General features: G+C 40.6%; 1 protein-coding gene across 1 annotated transcript; it reads right to left on the reverse strand.

Moving 5' to 3' along the window:
* Positions 1–1,339: 1,339 nt before the first annotated feature.
* On the reverse strand, positions 1,340–19,944 carry wfdc1 (WAP four-disulfide core domain 1). Its single transcript, XM_084735008.1, has 7 exons — positions 19,417–19,944; positions 4,453–4,648; positions 4,272–4,355; positions 3,743–3,883; positions 2,432–2,482; positions 2,274–2,333; positions 1,340–2,174 (listed from the first exon to the last, which is right to left on the reverse strand). Exons 1-6 carry the CDS (start codon positions 19,507–19,509, stop codon positions 2,275–2,277), a joined length of 624 nt encoding a protein of 207 aa, XP_084591134.1. The 5' UTR covers positions 19,510–19,944; the 3' UTR covers positions 1,340–2,174; position 2,274.
* Between the last annotated feature and the right edge of the window lie 602 nt (positions 19,945–20,546).

Raw genomic sequence — 20,546 nt, forward strand, 5'->3', positions numbered from 1 at the left:
CACTGGTGGGTCATGACTAAATGTGCATATTTGATGATGCTGGAATTTATGTGTTGTCCATATATAGTTTTAATAGGCTGCCACTGACTGAGTCAGGTGTATAGAGTTTGTCACAGCAGCCATTTTGACATTAAATAGTAGTGTGAACACAGATATTCACATATATTCGTTGAGAGGAGCCAGCTGAGGTGGCTAAGGCATCTATATGGAAGGTGTTCTGGGCATGTCCCACTGGGAGGAGGCCCCGGGGAAGACCCAGGACACGCTGGAGGGACTATGTCACTTGGCTGGTCTGGGAACGCCCTGGGATCCTCCTGGAAGACCTGGAGGAAGTGTCCAGGGAGAGGAAAGTCTGGGCATCCCTGCTTAGGCTGCTGCCCCCGCAACCCAGCCCCGGACAAGCGGAAGAAGATGGATGGATGGTAATTCTTACACATTTTGGGCGAATTATAGGCTGTAAAATGATGGTGAAACTAAACCTAATCTAAACTGAACATTTTTTATTTTTCTGGTGGAAACTGTGAGAAAGACTCCCTGAAGTCCTGATGCCTTATTTCACAAGTTTGAGCACTGCAACAAAACTAAGCAAACTAAACACTGAATTCACCTGGATGTACACAGCTAAAGAATAATGACAAAACAAGACAGGATCATTAACATCCAAAACACTTTACTTGACATGAAGAGAAGACTGTGGTGGTTGTCACAGCAATGGCATCATCATCTCCGTCATTTGTCTAACCTCAGCTTTGTTCATACAGAAAACAGAAAAACTCAGAGTTCAACAATGTGGTTTATTTAGAATAAACAAGGCAACATTAGAGCACCAGTCAGAAGGCAACATTCAGACATCACTTTAGTTCTGCACATAGAGAATGGTTCCAGCTTTTGTTTTATACCTTCAGCTTATTAAGTGACCAGCTTATTTTTCTGTTATTATAGGCAGCAATGAAACTGAGCACCATTTGAATTGATAACTGAAGCTGAACAGGTTGAAAATAACAAAGATCTTTTCACCAGTTTTAAATATCTGCTCTGTTCGAAAGCCCTTTTTTATTATTATGTCGGTATGGTAACAGGGGCTGTGATAGTGCAGGGTTATTTAGAAATGATGCAGTGTGATTATTCAACATTATAAAATGTTTGAGTCACCATACTGCACTGGAAGTTATTAGCTGTATCTTATATTGTTGTTTCATTCAAAACATGTCATCCCAGTTAGTTTATTTAAGAAAATTAATTACAAATTTAAAACTGTACATAAAGAGTTCAGGTTTAAAGGGATAATACACCCCAAATCAATTTTGAGTATCAAAGACAAAGAGGAATGTTTATTTAATTATTGTGTTTTTTATAGTTGTTTCCTTCTTTACAGGTGGAGCATCTGTTCAAATCTATAAATCTCTTTCAAGTGAAACTGTTTTTTCATATTTTACTTCTGCTTTTCAGCATCTGTTGGCTGAAACTAACAGCTGTTCCAAATCCTTTGAAACTCACACAATCCAAACACTCATATGGCATTTCTTCTTTTAACTAAACCTATTAGTTAGAATATTATACCACATTTGTGTTTGATTTAAAGATGCAACCACTACAGCTGGAATTTGTCCTATTTGTCCCTAAAACTTTCCAGATTTCAGTTCTGGAAATTTGAGCCCCAGCCTTCTGAAAACAAGCGAGGCAGAATGAGTAACAGGACCACATGGTCTTGATTTTCTCTGCTGACCAGCCTTCAGGTTATAGAGTGTGTTTGTGTGTGAGAATAGAAATGAGTTATAGGGAGAGAGAGGGGTGTAAAGAAACAAGGACAAAATGGCATGGGTTCCTTATTTCCTTTTGAGACATTTGATAATTAGCTTTGGTGCGCACCCTCTGCTTCACCACCGACGCCCTCTGCTCCATCCTTTCACACACACCAGACAGGGAGACAAAAAAAAAAAAAAAAGCACTTATTTCTTTGGCTGTGCACTGTAGGTACGGCAGTCTCATCTCCCAAAGGACTTCACCACTGAGGCCGCGAGACGGGGCTTTGCAAAGAGGAGGTAGCAGCTGTCGGTCTGGTAAAAAGGTCAGATCTGATTCCTGGTTCAGGCGTGATGAGAGCAGATCGAACAGGAGTGGTCTGATGTCTGAGGTGGTGTTACGGTCGTAGCTGAGGCTGAGGTCAGGTTGATCTGAGAGCAGATACAACAGAAAACATAAGGTTTAGTCAAATGGGAGATGAAGGTGCTGAAGTGTTTGGTCCAAAAGTGAAAACAAAAGCGAAAACGTACTTCATCCCAGGTGCTTGTGATGATGTTTTTCGTAGCCTACTGCATTGTTAGAACTGGTACCTGTTGGTGATGAGGCCAGCATCATGTCAGACAGACTGGTGCTATCTCTGATTCAGTAATAGTGCAGGTTTTCAAATTATCCACATTGCCTCACTTACCTAAGTAGTCCTTGTAGTCTTTGAAGTATTTGTGCCTCAGACCACGTCCATCTGTAAATTACATGGGCAAAATGAGAAAACAAAACATCTCCATATCACACATTACGCTTCAGTGAAGGGGAAAGTTTTCATGTGGATGTCCAGTCAGTGTTGAGTGATGAATTTCTCACTGTGTGCTATATTGACTGAGGAAGCTGAGGTCTCCTGCTGCAAAATCTGTAAAAGTAAAGTATATAGGCTAAGGTAGTGATACACTGCAACACAGGTTTGGACATCTGAAGCTTGTGTACAAGCATCCTGCTAAATTTAGGCACTGCTAGCACCACTCCATGAGCATGAGAACTCAGCTTTCTTGGCCAGTATAGCGCACACTGAGGAATTTATGGCTTCAATTGACTACACTTGCCATCAGCACTGACTGGACATCCACATGAAAAGTGCCAAAATGCCCCTTTAAAACAAGGCTCTCCAACAGGTGGTCTGTGAACCCTAAGGGTGCCTCAGAGTTATTGAAAGTTTATAGAAAGTTTTGTGTGTTTTTTCAAATACACATTAACACAACTCCAACATGTAATTCACAAAAATGAATTTGCCAATTTGTTAAAAAAAAATCCCTAATCATTTATTTTGACAAAAGGCAAACCATTAATCCTTGTGCGATCATGTGAGCAAACTAATGTAGTAAATCCCTCTGTGGCACCTAAGCATTATTATTAATACATATTGGCCAATTGACACACCCTCTACAACACAAGGCTAACACATATTAGCCATGCTACAGCTGCAGCTAACTTAGCAGCTACAGGTAAATGCAAATGAGAGAAGACTGGAAAACATCCAGTGCAGTATTAGTAGTAGGGGCTCCCTACCCTTCCTCCCTGTTCTGTCTCTGTGTCAACTAAGGGGTTCATGGCCTGAAAAACATCGTAGACTCTTGCTTTAAAAGATATATAAAGTACAAATGTCATCTTCTTTTGATTAAATCATTAGTTTAATATTTCAGCCAACAGATTCAGTCACGGATCATAAGTCTAGACAGTCTACTGAGTTGCCAGGTCACTCCAATTTGTATATTATTTATAGATCAATTTAATAGGAGAAACTTGGCACTTAATGGCATGTAATCTGCCAAGAGGTGCCAGGCCAGACTCAAAGACAGCTGCTGGCAACGCCCGGCATCCTTTCTCTATCCCCTGGTGCTTATAAGAAGCTCAAACTTTGGAGAGAAGTTTCATTAGATCAGACAAGGAGCTTAGTTATAAAAAATAACTTTAAGATGACTTAAATTCAACTGTTTTAGTCTGGCCATACCGGAGTTGCCACGTTGCTTGATGCACTGTCCCCGGTTAGGGATGCCTGCTGCAGGGTTTCCTGGATTAATGATGTGGCACTCATAGCCTGTCGGACAGTGAAGAGGCTCGTCTCCATCCTCAGTTGTGCTGCAGGCCTCAGCTAGTAGACAGAAAACATATGTGCATGTGCATTAGAAGAACTTACAAACATGAAATGCAGTAATTTTCATGTTTTAGTGACAGTGGAGGAATAGTTTAATGCTTGTGCACAAAAGTGAGACTTCCTGTTTTGATTCTAAAGGATGGACACCAAAATGTGACCTCTACTGCTGATGTTTTAGATCACTCATGCACACATAACAGGAGAGTAGAACTATGGTGGAAATCAAAGCCAAATGCGCTGAACGGCATTAGCATTTGAAGGGTCTGTGAACACTGTGATCATTTCAGTGTGAGGATTTCAGTTAGGTGAAAGTCATGCAGGCTGACCAGCTGGACTTACAAATGTTTTCTCTGACCTCAGTGACTGCTCAGGTTAGTGTACTTACCCTGCAGAACCTCCTCAGGGCCGTCTAACAGCCAGCCATTACCCCCCAGCCACCGAGGCTTGGGCTGCACCAGCCAGTCCAACACTGTTCAGAGCACACACACAAACATTTTACTCTCTCTGCTATGTAACCTTAAAACCAAAACACCATCTGTAACCATCTGCCTGCGGGTTCTGCTGACCTGGTGGCGGCTGGACAGACTCCAGGCAGGCGTAGATGCAGCCGTTGTAGCAACAGCGTTTGTGGCGCTCACACTCTGAGTCTGAGCGGCAGCCCGGCACCTCACAGGCTCTTTCTGGCAGCATCTGGGGTGGCGGTGGACACCGGTCATTCTTCTGGTGCTGTGTGGACTGGGGGTGGTTGGCATACTCATAGTCCTGGGAGAGAAAAAAGAAACACATGTCCAATTATAGCTTCAAGCCATGATGCTCGGGCCTCTGCAACGTATTGTTGTGTGCAGCTGCAGTTGCCTTGTTGCTGGTTGGCAACTGGTCCAAAAGGCTCTGAATTTTCACGTTTTGGACAGGTCAAGGAGTCAAGGAGTGCAGTGTCACTTCCTGTCTCCACTAGGTGGTGCTACAGAACAGCGAATACTTATATGTTATGTTTCGGTATATCACGTGTAGACACCATTAAAATTCATTTGAATCGAATGATGATTGTCACATCAGGCTTACTTCCTGTTGCCAGTAGGTGGTGCTATAACCATGACAGAATTATTTTTATTGTTATTGTGCCACTTGACTTTTGTTATGTTAATAATTAGATGGCAAACGCTTTATTGATAATTAATACATAATTACAAACAGGGTGCACTGCTGGTATCAAATATCACAGTTACTGGTTACTATTTATTAATTTTACTAACAGTAAAATGTATAACAAGCAAAAGAAAGCCTTATTGTGAAGTGTAAAACATTAAAACTTATGAAAAAGTATCTGATGAAGCTGATGGAGAAGACACACGAAGCTCAGCAAGCAATAAGATCTGAAGCCTAACAGAACAGATAAATGTAGGCTCACTATTTGGCAGGCAACAGGCCACTGTGGACCTTTTTATCTAATGTGTTGTAACAGCTTATTAATGATTTATAAAGTGTTTACAACCTTATTAACAACCTAATTAAGAACCATTTCTAAATCATTTGCAAGGGTGGTCTTATTGTTAGGCTGTACCTGTGTTTATGTCCTGCATGATGCCCTCCCTGTACACAGGAACTTTGTTCAAAGTTTGGCTCTAAATAGGCTAATATCAGCAGAGGTTCTGGGTCTATAAAAAGCTGCTACAGTCTGCAGCCGTGGTGAAAAGGAATAACCTCAGTGGGTAAGAAAATGAATGAACAGGTGCAGGGGAAGGACCTGTAAACACTCAGGGGATGATTATGTAATGGCAGCAGGCCAGGAGGAGGTCACACAAGGCATCAGGTAACACCATCGAAACTGTCAGGGGTTATATTGCTTCACGCAACCTCTTCCTCAGGCTGTGAGACTCTTCAATTCATCCTCCACATGCCACCATCTTTTTTCAATTTTCTTTGCTTTGTGTGTGGTGTGAAGGGTCTACAACCCTGCCTTGTAGAATTATAAATAAATTAACCTCAAATCCTGAACTTAGGCCTGAGCTGAGCTCCACTGTCTGCCATCCAAATCACACCCTGTTGGGGGTCAGCTTAATATATTCCTCTGTAGAATTTCAATATTTTTTTTCCCTGCTGTGTGACGTGCATTAGTACAAGAGGTTTTCAGTTTCAGAATTACTGCAAACTTGGAACTTAAAACTTGCTCTAAGCCTGTATATTATTGCAGATAAGGTAGCTGCCTAAGTGCAAAGTTCTGACTATTTTGACAAATGAACAGGAATTGAATTTTTTTGTAAACCACAAATTTAATGTAAAAACAACAAACAAACAAACAAATTATCTGCCACTGGCAATGCATTCTGGAAATGTGCCATTAGTTTTGCAAGTATTTGATCATGAACTAAAGTATTGGACCAATGAAAAATAGGACCTCATTGTGAAGTCATTGGCATGAATGAATCATGAATGCCTGTGCAGCATTTTGTGCTAATCCATCAGGGAGATATTTCATGGGATAAACAAACATTTGAGCATACATTTTCACACTATGGGTAAAATGGAACAACACTGGACTGTACTCTTGTACTTGTAAGTGTACATGCACATCCACATGATGTGAAATTAAACCTCTTATTTGGTTCCAAATAATAAAAAAAGACTCTGCTTCACTTCACTGTAGAATTGCCATAGCTGTATTTATCCATCAGAGGGCAGCAATGATCTGAGTGATCTCATCTCAGCTCAGCAGAGCCACAACAGAGACGCTGAAGGCTTGGCTTTAGTATGCATGCCTGCCTGCTAACGTCTTGATCTGGATTGAGAAGGTGATTCACTGTGGGAACAAACACTTCCCTGGTGAGCCTCACAGAGAAAGTAGGCCACAGGACCCCGAGCTGAGACACACTTCTCACAGCTTTGACAGAAGTGCAAGACTGCATGCACACATGCACGAGTACACTCACAACAATGGCTGCACATTTCTGCTGTTGCTGACAAGATATGCTTTGTGTGATCTGTATTATAGCCATGGTCTTTATCAGTTTTACCAAGCTGCATCTCTTTATAGATTCCTACTCACTGGTTTAAACATGGCCTTAGCACAATTTATTGGTTTATATTATTTCACACTGCTGCTGGTATCAAATATCACAAGTTCTGTGCCACAGCAAAGGCAGACATTCATTGTTCTGGGTTAAATACACATGGGAAATATTACAGCAAAACCCCCAGAAACACAGCTGCCCTTGACTAAACATGGACTCTCATATTGTCTCACACACTGTGTTTGCTTTCATATAACAAGCTACAGTGTGATCAAGTTTCCAGTTCATTCCACTCATTTCTTCTTACTGCTGGCATTGGACAAATACTCTGCTGTTAACTGGCTGGTCTTTTACAACAACATAACAAGGAACAATTTAAAGATACCTTTTTTTATGGGCCATTGCTGCAATATTAGGTGTTAAACTTCTTGAGCTTCACCTGCACGCAAAGTTATGCAGCTGGTTGTTTATTTAATTAATTCCTCACCATTGTCTTTTCCCAGCAGGTGTTTCTTGTCATTCTGGCCTGGTTTAAAGGAAATGTGCAACACCCTGGCATTCAAAAATTGCTTACTGCTGTTCAAATTCAAAATAGTGAGTTGAGGTGACTCGAAGCTCAGGCAGGTTGCCTACAGGCTGCAGAGACAGTGATGCTACACACGCACAAGACAGAGCGCAACATTATGACAAGCAACAATGCCTACTATATTATAAGATGATCAGCTGCATTGTACTTGTCTTTCAGTGTAAAAGCTAAGCCTGATAACCTGAAAGCAAAAACTCACTCCTCTAAAAATGCTCTGGAGTTGGACTTGAGTGACTGCCAGCTTTACATGTTTCCATAGCCTGATATCACTGCACTATTTTTCCATATTCAGTCTGACATTGCCTCCACTCTAGCCAATTTCCCTGGGGTGGGGGGGGGGGTTTACTTTCCCCTAACAATCACTAGAGGCCCAACGTCATTTTGTGTTGGCACTGGCATGGTGCCATGCCAACATACTTTGTTTTTGCCCCTTTAGTCTTTGGCTTTGTGAGAGAGAGTTAGTATGTAAAGGATGATTACATTAGTCAACCATAAAGTGTGTATATCAGGTTTGTGTTGTGTTTGCTGCCACTGAAAGAAATGCATCTTCATGTATTCTTCACAGAATATATCTGTTTGCCATACTGTGTGGTAGCTACAAAGACAAGCTAAAGACAATTAAAACAATGGCTCCGATAAGGACTCTGACTCCGTGAAACGGAGGATGGGCATCGCAATATTGTCACATGTAAGGCGATGGATTACAAATTTTTTTTTAACAGACTAGAGCTAATGATTGTGGAATCTAACACTGATTTTTGGTGAGTTTTGTTTCTGTTGAGTTTGAAGTGAGTTTTATGGACAAGCTCATCTTAGTTCAGTAAAAGAGAGAAACTTGAATTCAGAAGGTGTATTTATTACGGACAAGTGGTGTAAGAATATTTTCCTTTTTTTTGATATTTTAGTTAGTTTATATTGTTTTTTAGACCATAAAGTTGCAGCATCACCATTCATATACATCTCCCAGCTGAGACTACGGGAGGCTTGGACTTTGTCCATCAGTGCTGTAACATACCTACATACCCTACAAGTCATAAACAGATACTAATTTTTCAAACACTCTGCATTAATTTCAATTCCATGTAAAGTTAATTAACATGAAATGGGCAGTGTGGCAAAACAAAAACAGATGTTCTGCACAGAACATTCAAAGGAGAACATGCTGACTGTAGTGCTGTGTCAGATGTTGACAGCCGATGATTTAGCACAGTAAATTTATTACATTTCTCCTTTAATGATCATAAGTCGTTTGTCTTACTGTCATTATGGTTGTTAAAAGGCTGAGAACACATGGCGTGTCACAGTTTTTACGAATGTATGTCTTTTCAGTCGTGTGGGTGAATTTCTCCCACAGTCTCAGCCATTAATTTCGGGGGGTGTTTCGGAGAGAGAGAGAGAGAGAGAGATGGGTGTTTTTTTTCTACACCAGATTAGTAATTAGATAATCAGCTTGTGGGTTGCAGATGCTCATTAAAACTGTGCTGTTTATTTGGCAGGCTTAGTGAACGCTCTTACAAACCAACCAGAAAAGCGAAAGCAAATGTTTGGCGCTGACGTGGTATCGCTCACACTGTGTGTGTTCACTTTAAACACACATTAACTTGTTCTGGCAGCTGCAAGCTTAGTGGGTGGATGGTTCTTTAGAGGTGGGTGGGTGGGGGGGGGGGGGGGGGGTAGACTCATACCATGGAGGAATGAAGGGAATAATGTGTGGCACTGAAAGTCAGAGCTTTGGGGTAATTATTATAACCCCAGTTCCAAGAAAGTTGGGACATTCTGTAAAACATAAATAAAAACAGAATGCAGTGATCTGAAAAAAAGGCTTTGACGTATGTTCATTTTAATACAGTACAAAAACAGGATATTTAATGCTCAAAAAATTGTTCTTTTTACAAAATATGCTAATTCTGAATTTTGATGCCTGCAACTCATTCCAAAAGTTGTGACAGGGGCATGTTCACCATTGTAACATTGCCTTTCCTGTAACAACAGTCAGTTAGTGTGTGGGAACTGAGGACAATAATCACTGAAGTTTTGAAAGTGAAATTCTTTCCCATTCTTGCTTGATATACAACTTCAAGTGCTCAACAGTCAATAGCCTCCATTGTCCTATTTTGTGCTTCATAAACCACGCTGTTGTAACAGATGCAAAATGTGTCTTGGCATTGTCTTGCTGAAACAAGAAAGGACATCTCTGAAAAAGACATCATCTGAATGGCAGCATATTTTTCTCCAAAACCTGTATGTACCATTCAGCATCAATGAAGCCTTCAGAGAAGCCCATGACAGCCATGCCATGGGCACTAACACACCCCCATCCCATCACAGATGCTGGTCTTTGAAGTTAGTGCTGGTAACAATCTGGATGGTCCTTTTCCCTTTGAATCTGGAGGTTGTTACATCCATGATGTCTGAAAACAATTTGAAATGTGGACTCATCAGACCACAGCACATTTTTCCACTGTCCATCAGTCCATCTCAGATCAGCTTGGGCTTTTTTTTTTTTTTTTGGTTAGTTTATGTATACAACATCCATAGTACTGTGCAATGATCTGCTTCAGTATACATCCATTTAATAAATCAATGTTTATGAACAACTTTTCTGTATAGACTTTAAAATATGATAATATGCACGCCTATAACACTGACTCATGATGGACAGTCCGCCTCAAGTAGAGATGAAGAGTGGGCTACAGAGGTCTGGTAAGCTCACTCCTTTCTAACTCCACTCCTCCAGGTTCTTTTCATTTTCAAACTTGTAGTCCTCAGCCCCAGCCAACCAAGTGACATACCCTGAGGCAATTTATCAGATTCATGCAGCTCCCTTCGGAGCTGCAGAAGCCTTTCTACAACACATGCAGTAGTAGGTCCTCAACCTGTAAACAGACTCTGAAGTATAAAATTGGTGAAGTCCTCCTAAGACACAACTAAACACTTATAAATTTGTAAAGTTTTCTGTTAGTTTGGTATCTGTTGACTTGCTGATTCTGTGCATCAAAAGAACTGTCTGTCTCTTTTATCTATGTAGGGCAGGCTTTGTTTGTATCTCTGTATTTTTCACAGTTTTTATTGGTTTTTATTTTTCTATGCCTTTATTCTTGCCATCTGTGCTTTCAACTATTGCTTGCCTGGGAACTACAGATGAAAACTAGTTTATATTTTATTTTATATTTTCAGAAAAGTTATTAATATACACCATCCCCATCAGTGAAAGTAATAACCTGAGCCAAACTAATCACACCAATGGCTGTTAAGTTAACTGCAGTCAGCATCCTGTTGCTTGTCACTTGCTTGCATTATGTAGGTACAAATGAGCATCCTGTCTCAAAAGCAATACCTCAAACAATATCCAACTTTAAAAACTTGACCACCTTTTTTTACAGCTACTTCTACTGGTACGTGGTCCCACACACTGTAGACTACAGGTCTTTCATACTCTTCATTCATGGCTCTCAAGAGGTAAGTGGAGCCACAGGGTGCACAATGTTTCCTGGAGCAATTAGACCTATGAATGAGGACTACAAAGTCTGCTGTAATGGGATAATGACATAATACTAGTGTTGTCTCCCCTTGTCTCATGTCCGATCAGCTCCTAGAGTCTCCTGCAAATGTCTCCTACAAAAGGTCAAGTGTACCCTTCCTGTTTATTTGACAGCATGTACATATGAATACTGTACACTTCAGAAGCCATTCATTCTTTAATATGTGATTACTGTACTGATCCTCGAGGCTTAGGGCGTGAGTCATTCAGCTCTTTCTGTAACTGCTTCACTCTCATAGCTCATCATGTGTCTTCTCCAAGACCTTCATGTCTTTGTTTGCCAGAAGGGCCACAATGCTCAACATCCTGAGCTCTATCACACAATCCTGCGCTCATCTCTCTGATGTTCCACACTGTTTATTTACCATCCTGTCTGCTGCTCTCCCGTAGACACTGCCAGCAGGCCTGCGTGTGATGTTCATGTCTATCTGTGGGCATGTTTTCCCCTGTCTTTATCGCCTTGATATTTTCCTCTCCCTTTCTTCCTCTGTGGCATGATGGTGGCGGTAACGACTGATCTCAAAGTGCTCTTTTTGTCTGTCTGTCTTTCTCTGCCTCTCGTTTTCGTGCTCTTGCTCTTGTGGGGAAACGCCACTGGAGACCCTGTCTGGCTCCATAACTGTAGATCAGGCCGTTCATGGTTCCATGCAGAGATCTCAGACAGATAGTGAGATTTTCTGCTTCCTATACACAGTCACACACCCAGTCTCAGACGTATACAGACATAGTACTACAGGATCAAGGTTGTGCACACATATGCATAAACAAGGAAAAACTGTGTACATTCAAGTACAAGTGTCAACTCCAATGCACCAGATCCCCCATGTCTACTAAATTAAGTAGCCACCAACACACATCTGGTTAGCTTTTGGGTTGTCAGGATTCATTTCCTGTCTCTACACTCGCAGTCAGTTTGACAGAAAGATAGACAGACGTGCAGATAGATGGAGACACAGCAGGCTAGTCTGTGAGGCTAACGGACAGCCTGTAAATCATGAGACTTTCAATGAGTGATGGAAAGATATGCTAACAGACAAACAGGTAGATGCACAGCGAGGAAAACCAGATTGTTAAGTGTGAACAGACTGGCAGAGGGGTGATGTCTAACCTTGAAATGCCGACTGAACCCATATGAGGAGTGGTTTACCCAACAGGCCAGAAGTAAACCAACTGTGAGTGTAGTTAATTACTGTTGGGAAAACAGTGTGAAATAATGTCTGCTACCTGCCAGTCATAACCTCAGGTAGCAGGGTCTGCTACTGGACGCTTATTAGGGTTGTAATGTACCAGACATTCTTGCCTCAAACAGCTGTCTGTGATCTCCCAGACATGGAATCTACCTCAATAAGGCTGTTGTGTTTGTCTGCCTCAGCAGTATTTAAGTGGGATGTGACAGTACATGGCCCACTTGACTTGTACGTTACATTAACTTCCATTTGTACGATTTAGAGCTGAATTAACTGTGTTAATGTACTGTATTAAGATGTGTGATCACGACATAGAATAGTGATTGTTTACATGGATAATGCTGTGCCGTTTTCATTGAAAATAAAAGTACACCGATCATTTGGAAATAAAATTTGAAAATACACTAACTTGTCTGCTTTTATAAATTCTGCAAGTTGAATATTTTCTTGTATGTAGAAATTAAAGGAAAGCCTTAAAAGTTGGAAAAAGGTGAGTGAGCCACTGTGGAAATTGGTCAGCAGTGAAGTAATGTACATATGAGTTATAATAGGCGAGACAAAATATAGAAACACTACCATTGTCTTTTAAAATAGATAAAAGATAAAAGTTCTACAGTGTCTCACTTGACTTTTTTCCTACTATCCAGGCTTCCAATCACTTGTACGTACAGGACAATACTGCAGAATTTTTAAAAGCAATAATAAAAATTTGAATTTCCTTTTGATTGCCCAATATGCTGGAACAAAGCTGTTTTTTTACCCAACAACTCAGGCAGTACTATCAGCCCAACATGGTGAGTGAAAGTAACCCAGTGCTGACATCTGGGGTGCCTTTCCACTGGTGCCCCACCACATACAGCTGGTGCCCTTCTTATTGTGTTTTCTCTTGCTGTTCACAACCTGAACCTGCCACTGAGCAGGGATGGCCATGATAGATGTCCCCATAATCTTATCCACTGTATTACTCTTGATTCACCTTGTGTCGTGCAGCAGCCGACAAATGTTGAAATATTGAAAAAGAAAACAGTGGAACAATTTGAGAATATGTTTTTATTTAAGAACAGCTATGTCTGTACTTTGGTATGCAGAGTTATGGATCCAAGCATGTGGTCTCAGTACTCAGACACAGATATTCTGTGAGTTTTCTTTCTGTGGTTGGTGATGATATAATGTGGAAAAGGAATGTCTGGAACAGACGGCCAGAGGGTCTAGATGAACAAAAGGGAGACAGTAGCTGATTTTATAAATTAGTTGGTTTGTTTGTTTGGTTTGTGTGTTTATTTTATGTATCTGCACCATGTATGAACACCTCTGCACTTGACTGACTGCTCCAGTGTAAGTCCGGTTATGTGCTTCTGACTGGTAGGCTCACATCATCTGACTGGGATTAGTCCTGCTCAGAGCTGCACACACCAAGTAAAGAAACTGCTGGTAAACTGGATGACTGATTACAGTAACTCCCATCTTTGCAGAGATCCATAAAATTCATAGTATTTATAAATCAAAGACAAAAACTATCATAAAATGTAGACGACATTCCCTTATATTTATGCCGCTAAGTCACTAGACACAGTCAAAATATCGTGTTTACTCCCCCTTGCATTTTGTTCATCCTTGTACTCCATTTCTTCAGTAAAAGAAAAAAGGAAGACAGAAAATCAAAGTCTCACAGCTAACATGTTTGCGAGCTTAGCTCACTTGCTAACAGGACCATAATTTCACACCATTTATTCAAGAGGCCTTTTTTTGTAGCAGTGACTTCTGTCCACAAACCTTGTCTGTTTTGTGAAGCTTTAAAGTTTGTAATTCAACAGAGGAGGTTAAATGACAGTAAATGGTGCAATAGTGTCAGCTACTAAGCTGCAAGACTTTATGGACTCTCTGTCCCCTCACATGTCAGCTCTTTCAAGACAGCTTGCTATTGGTCATTGGCATGAAGTTGGTCAAAGTTCACCAAAGTTGACTTAGATTTACCTTGCTGAATTCTCTAATCACAGAGATTTATTGAAAAGAATAAAAGTTGATGCAAAATTTGCTGTTTTAAAATGCTGGTGCAAGGATCTGCAGCCAGTGCTTGCCATTGCTGGGCTGAATTTGTCATGCATTCCCAGGATTTGTCAACTCTCAGCCTTAAAGGCCACAAACTATTTGCAGATGATTGCACTCAGCAGTGAAATGCAAAACAGCTCAGAGACGAAAATGGCACATTTCAGCTGTGTTGACAAGACAAATCATCACACAAAACAAGCTTAAATGTTGAAAAGAGTAAACTTGACCATAATTTTCCTTGATATTCATATAGCAGGACAGTCAGACAGTGCTGTGTAATTCAGTTACATTTAAAACAAGCTGATTCTCAACCACTTTAATCGAAACTTCACTTTAAATCCCCTGCAATTCAACTCAATTGACATGACGCCCCTGTTTTACTTTTATTTGACAGCAGTAGGGGCCATTACAAAGTGTAACATAATATTATCTTTACAAGTATCACTTCCTTAAAAGCGACAAATTTCCATTAGTGTACAGATCTGTTTTGTTTTAGGTAGCGGCCTCAAACAAAGTCAAACTGCCCAAGAACAGGAAGTGCACATCTTTCTGAGCAAGTGCAGGGCCCCCGTCTTAATACCAGCTGCTGTCTGAATGCTCCACATAACATCAAATAAATGAAACTGTGAAGATTTATGATGGTAGCCGTCAGACACTGTTCGTGCTCACGGACATGCTCAGGCAGGTTTCTGAGACAGACTGTGTTTTGGCTGTATGAGATTAAATCATCTGGTCTGTACGTGTGGGTGTTTGTGTGCGTGCAATGTGAATCTGGAGGTTGCGAATCAGGAGCCATGAGTTGTTGAGAGGCTGCAACTTAAAAATTTATCAGTTTTCAGATGGTGCTTGAGGCGTCTCAGACATGAGATATTGCTCAGACTTTGTTGCTTTGGGGGGGAAAAATTGTGTTTTAAATTTATAATTTGCCACAAACCTGGGTTTAATAAACCTTTTCATAACCAACATGATAATGTTAAAATATATTATCAAGTGTTGGTCCTGAAAAATGGAATTACTATTTTTTAGATACATGATTTCCATCTGTTTGCATTGCAATCAATAAGCTACCAAACAAACTAAACTTAAAGGAATAGTTTGGATTATTTGATGTGGGTTTGTATGAGGTACGTATCAATAGTAAAATGTATCTATCGCTCTCTTCCAAACAGCCACACCCTATAAGTGAAATCAGTCATTTTACTTCACAGAACATGGGAGTTGCTGCTTCTCCACACTGGGCGCATCTACTGTAGCTAATATACTGACTATTGAGAAGTGCCTATCGACTTCAAATAATTCTAACTACCAGTTTATGGTCTCTGTCATTATCATTTCTGTCACGCCCCTTTCCTCTTTCCCTCCTGCCGCCCACGCCCACATTCTCTCATCTACCCATCAAACATCCTCTCTTGATTGTACGTTTGCCTCTAATGCCTATTTCTTACCTCTATACCCTTATTATGTGCCGTGCATTACTTGGCAGGTGTTTCCCTGTCAAACACAGAGAGGAAATGAGGAAAGTGCTCCTGATGAACTTTGAACCTTGTGGCAGGGGGAGGTCTAGATAAGAGTGGACAAGACTCTGATCTCCAAGACCATCTGACCCAGAGTTCAAACACACTTTTCTAGTGAGAGCTTTACATACAAGCCAGATAAAGGCAGTTAAGGCCAAGCTTGGGAAGACAGTAATATACAGAGGCAAATAAACCATGTTATATAAAGTGTAGATTTCATAACACGCTTAAAAACTGGCTGCTTATTTGAAATGTACATAGTAAAGGAAAGTTTTATTTATTGAATTTAATTAAACTTTTAAAAAGAACTTATTTTCAGAACACTTCAGAACTTAAAAACTTAAAAGTTCTTCTAACTTGAAGTCTTTTGACTTGAAATGATGAGTTGAATGAATATACTATGCAGAGTTCAATCAACTCATTAAATTAAGTGTATGACAAAACATGAATAACATCAGCAGACATTCCAGCATGCATCCTTTGAGTTAAAACTCTCCCAAGACCTTTTTGAAGATAATATATATGATGAAAACTTGCTGCGTGTCTCTAATACACATAAGAAAAATCATGGTTGAAAACACTGCAAACCATACTGGAGACCTTGTTACATACCGCCTCACTCTTGAGCATTAATAAATTCATTGGGAGCAGTTTCACATCTTGTCTTTGTGCCAGCGCTGGAGCAAAGTAGCTCCAACAGGAGCAGCTGCAGCTGTAAATTCTTTGTGTGAAATGAAGACGTGACTGTTTGAACTGAGAAAGTATAGAGGGAAATCAAATTAGCTTGGAATATTTGTCAGTGTGACAAAAAAATTGTTGGTTCAACTCATGATCCTAAGCTTATTGAACATGATTGCTCAAGTACAACTGAAGTAATATCAATCTAATTTGACTAGAAAAGGTAATTTGTTCCAAATTACCTTAACTTGTCTTTTCAAACATTTCAAACTAATTTTAAGGCAGCCCAGACACTCACTGTTTTATTTTTATTTTTATAGTGTTGTACTGTAATTGCATTTAGGGTTTTAAATATCAAAAACTACTTTTGAAGGTAACAGTTTCACATCATCGCTAATCAAGCACTTTGGAAAATTTCCTTACTTATTGGCCTCATCTAGATGTTTTGACTAATTACAATTCAGTGTGTATTTTGATAAATAAATCTGCAGAAATATAGTATATTCAGAGAACAAGAGGGGCCATGAATTAAAAGCCAGATACTGAGTACGCTGGTGGCCTGGTTTGTTTTAAATTTTTACCAATTTTCCTTTCAAGACACACTATTCCATAGCGCAGTGCCTACGTGAAATACTCAGTGACTATAATTTGTCTTTCTGCACAGCCCCGGTGTTATGAATGAGACTGAGGGTGTGTATATGCGCATGTGGGGGAGGTGGTTAAAAAAAATGAAAGATTGAAAGATGCAGAGATGAAAAGGTTCAAACTCCATCTGCACAGCCGTCTCAGCATGTTCCAATTACAGCAGCTTTGAAGCACAGTCCAGCAGGACCGTGCTTTTGGCCCATCCTGAGAGCAGGAGGAGACGAGAGAAAAGAGATTTGAAAGAGGGAAAATGGGGGGTGGTATGCTGAGAGAGCCACATGGGCGAGGGGCGGCAGAAAGCAGGGCAGAGAGAGAGGGTGAAAGGGTAACTGATTCATAGGGGAGAGGAGAAGAGAGATAAAGGCTGAGAATGAGAAAAAGAAAAAGGGGCACTGAGGGCATAAACCACTTAGAAAGTGAGAACATTGAAGCTGGAGAGGTTGCAGAGAGGGGAAAAAGGAAGAGAAGGCAGCACGCTACAGTGAGTCCTTGTTAGAGATGATCAATCAGCTACACTGAGCTGAGTTAACAAGCAGGGGCCCGGTCTGCAAGTTCAGTTCCTGCCCTAATAATCCACTGCAAACACACACACACCACACACACTCAACACACAGAGACAAAAGTTGTACATCCAGTGTGCCCTTCAATTACTCATATGGAAAGCTGAAAATCAGCGACTTATTCCAACCTGTTGCACACTCATCACTCATCAAAACTGAATACCTCTCCTGTCAATGCAGATTTTTCATGCCCCAAAATCAAAGCGTGTCTTCTCACAAACTGTTTCTTTTCCAGGGGTGGAAGAAATTTTCAGATAGCAATATCACAATGTATCAATGCTCCACTGCAAGTAAAAGTCCTGAGATTTCAATTTAACATAAAAGCACAGAGGCATTAACAGTTAAATCAAGTATCAAGTATCAAAAATACTCAGCAGAATTTTCAAAGTGCTACATTATTGTGTTATTGTATTTAGGAATCCATTAACGTGTAATCAGCATTTTATGTTGTAGCTTCTGGTTGAAATTAAACTAATTTTGACTACACTGTACATATAGTGCAATAAAACTATATTTCTATATCCTTAAATGCCTAATATGTAAATTTTGCCATGAGGGGTGTCTCTTACATTAACACAAGATGCAGTTTGATGACTTTGTGAAGTAGCATGGAATCATGGAAGTTGTTTTTTTTTTCACTTTTAAAAACCACATAGTTGATATGGCATGGTTCGGGAAGAAAGTATGTTAATGGACTAGGTAATATTAAAGATTTATTCATGTTATGTTCAGTCATTTTCCTCATTCTCCGATGTTTCTGGTGTATCTCATATTTTCCCAGAAGTTATAACAACTAGCAGCTAGCAGCTAGCTTGTAATACCAAGCAGGTAACGTGCCATTTCCTTCAATTAATTAAAGATTTCTTTGTGTTAAAATTACATTTGTTTAGCATTTTTAGACATTTTAAGGCAGAAATGTTACATATTATAACTTTAAATTTAGTATTAAATGGATGTAAACAAGTAAAGTATAAGTTCATAAAAAAATCACACTTAATTGACATAACTGCACAGTAAATGTAAGGGTAAAGCCATCAGCCAGTTAGCTTAGCTTAGCATAAAGACTAGAAATGAGTACACATACATCTGACTTTTTAATCCATGAAAAAAATGAAGTCTAAAAACAAGAAGTATGTTTTATCCTGTTTGTTTAATCCATATAAAAACAAAATGAAAAACAATAAGTCACAGTTATCTTCTGGATGTCACAGCTCCTATAGCTCCTATAACCCATCATGAGACAGAAAACATGTCAATTTTGCAGTTTGCATCCAGCAAACATGATATAATGAGTTCATTTGTGAACTTTAGAGTTGATGCTCATCAGATTGAATTGTGTTTGGACAAAGCCAACCTTGCTGTTTTGTTAGTTGTTGCTTCCAGTCTTAGACAAGAGTGGTACTAATCCTCTGATCTAACTCTTGGCAAAAAATAAGCACATTTCCCTAAACACTGAACTATTTATTTAAGCACAGTACTTGTACTTAGCACAGTAAATACACTTAATTAATTTGCATCACTATTCTGTTAATTACTGGATTAAAATACTCACTCCAGGTCAAGTTGGCCACCTCTCACCTCAGCCACAAAAATGCTCTCACTCTGTGAAGCTAGCTCTCTCTAACAGAGCTGGTATTGTACTGTAATACTGTGAGCTCTCACCTAATTCCACTTTTGAGAACATTCTGAAAACAGCCTTAAAACAGAGACGGAAAAGAACCCCCCCAAAACAAAAAGTCAAAGGTGAGGATAGCAGCCCCACCTTATGGTTGAGTCCTCTTTTCCTGATTCTCCTGGCATCACTTCCTGTGGACAGGACCAACAGGGACAGCAGCAGCACCACAGAGCCCGGCATGGTCCGTGTCCTGCACCCCCAACTCCAAACTCTTTCTGTGTCTCCCTCCTCCCTCCCTGTCTCGGAGGTATTCCTTCTTCTTCTCCTTAATCCAAAATTTGTCCTTTTATTCGTCCGTGGGTCTTCTGTTGTGCTGCCTGTCCAGCTGAAGCAAGAACTCTGCGGTGCTCATGTGCAGCCAGAGATTACACAAGCCCTCTCCCTCCAACAGGACCTGCCTTTATATCCGCCTGAGGAAAAAGTGCAGGGCAGAATGACAGAGTAGAGGGAAGGAAGGGGAAAGTACAGAGGGGATGAATGGAGGCAGTGTAGGGAAGAAACGAAAGGAGAATAGTTCGGGGAGCAAAAGGAGGGGAAAGGGAGAAACAGCAGCTGTCTGTGCATCAGTTGCTGAGAGCTGAAACTGTCTGCTGGCACAGCGTGCGCACATGTCTCTGGGACAGAGGAAGGGAAAAGAGGGGAGGGGAGGGGGGTCGAAAGGAGGGAGGGGAGAGTGTTAGAGAGGGCAGTGTGTGTGTGAGACCTCCCCCCTGCCCCCATGTTGCATCTCGCAGCACATCTGGTGATCTTTACATGAATTTGACAGAGTGGTGTCAATGTGCGGTTGGGACATATTTTATGTTCTGTGGCTTTGCTTCACGTTTTGCTTGCGTGCGGTACTGTAGGAGGGAAAATAGAAGGCCTTGCTAAGTGTGGGGTTTGAATGAACTTGTTGACTGCTAGACTGGAGTTCAAGCATGCATTTTAATTATTAACTGTCCAACATCCGTGTTTACATTCCTGATTTTGTGTAGGGACAGGATGTGCGTGATTTATCTCATAATGTGGCGGGAAAGACTTGAAACACACCTGAATGTGCGTGTGTGTGTCCCTGTGTGTTCAGTCTTGTGTCTGTATTATATGTTTGGAGAGGATGCAGTGTGATTTCAGTGGCACTGACCCATAAAGAATGAGGGCATGTGGTGTGTTTCAGGGAAAAGGGGGCCTCTCTGTCTCTTTCTCCATCTTGTGCTTCCATTTTCACGTCTCCCAACCCT

This window comes from Lutjanus erythropterus, chromosome 13 (assembly GCF_056507025.1).
Source record: "Lutjanus erythropterus isolate fLutEry1 chromosome 13, fLutEry1.hap2, whole genome shotgun sequence".
In the NCBI taxonomy this organism is placed as follows: domain Eukaryota; kingdom Metazoa; phylum Chordata; class Actinopteri; order Lutjaniformes; family Lutjanidae; genus Lutjanus; species Lutjanus erythropterus.

Excerpts from the sequence above, each read along its gene's own strand:
- wfdc1 (XM_084735008.1), bottom strand. The coding sequence starts at position 19,509 with ATGCCGGGCTCTGTGGTGCTGCTGCTGTCCCTGTTGGTCCTGTCCACA. Across the intron at positions 4,649-19,416 it reads AAAGAGGACTCAACCATAAG|GACTATGAGTATGCCAACCA; the intron begins GTGGGGCTGCTA and ends TTTCTCTCCCAG. Across the intron at positions 3,884-4,271 it reads CCCTGAGGAGGTTCTGCAGG|CTGAGGCCTGCAGCACAACT; the intron begins GTAAGTACACTA and ends TCTGTCTACTAG.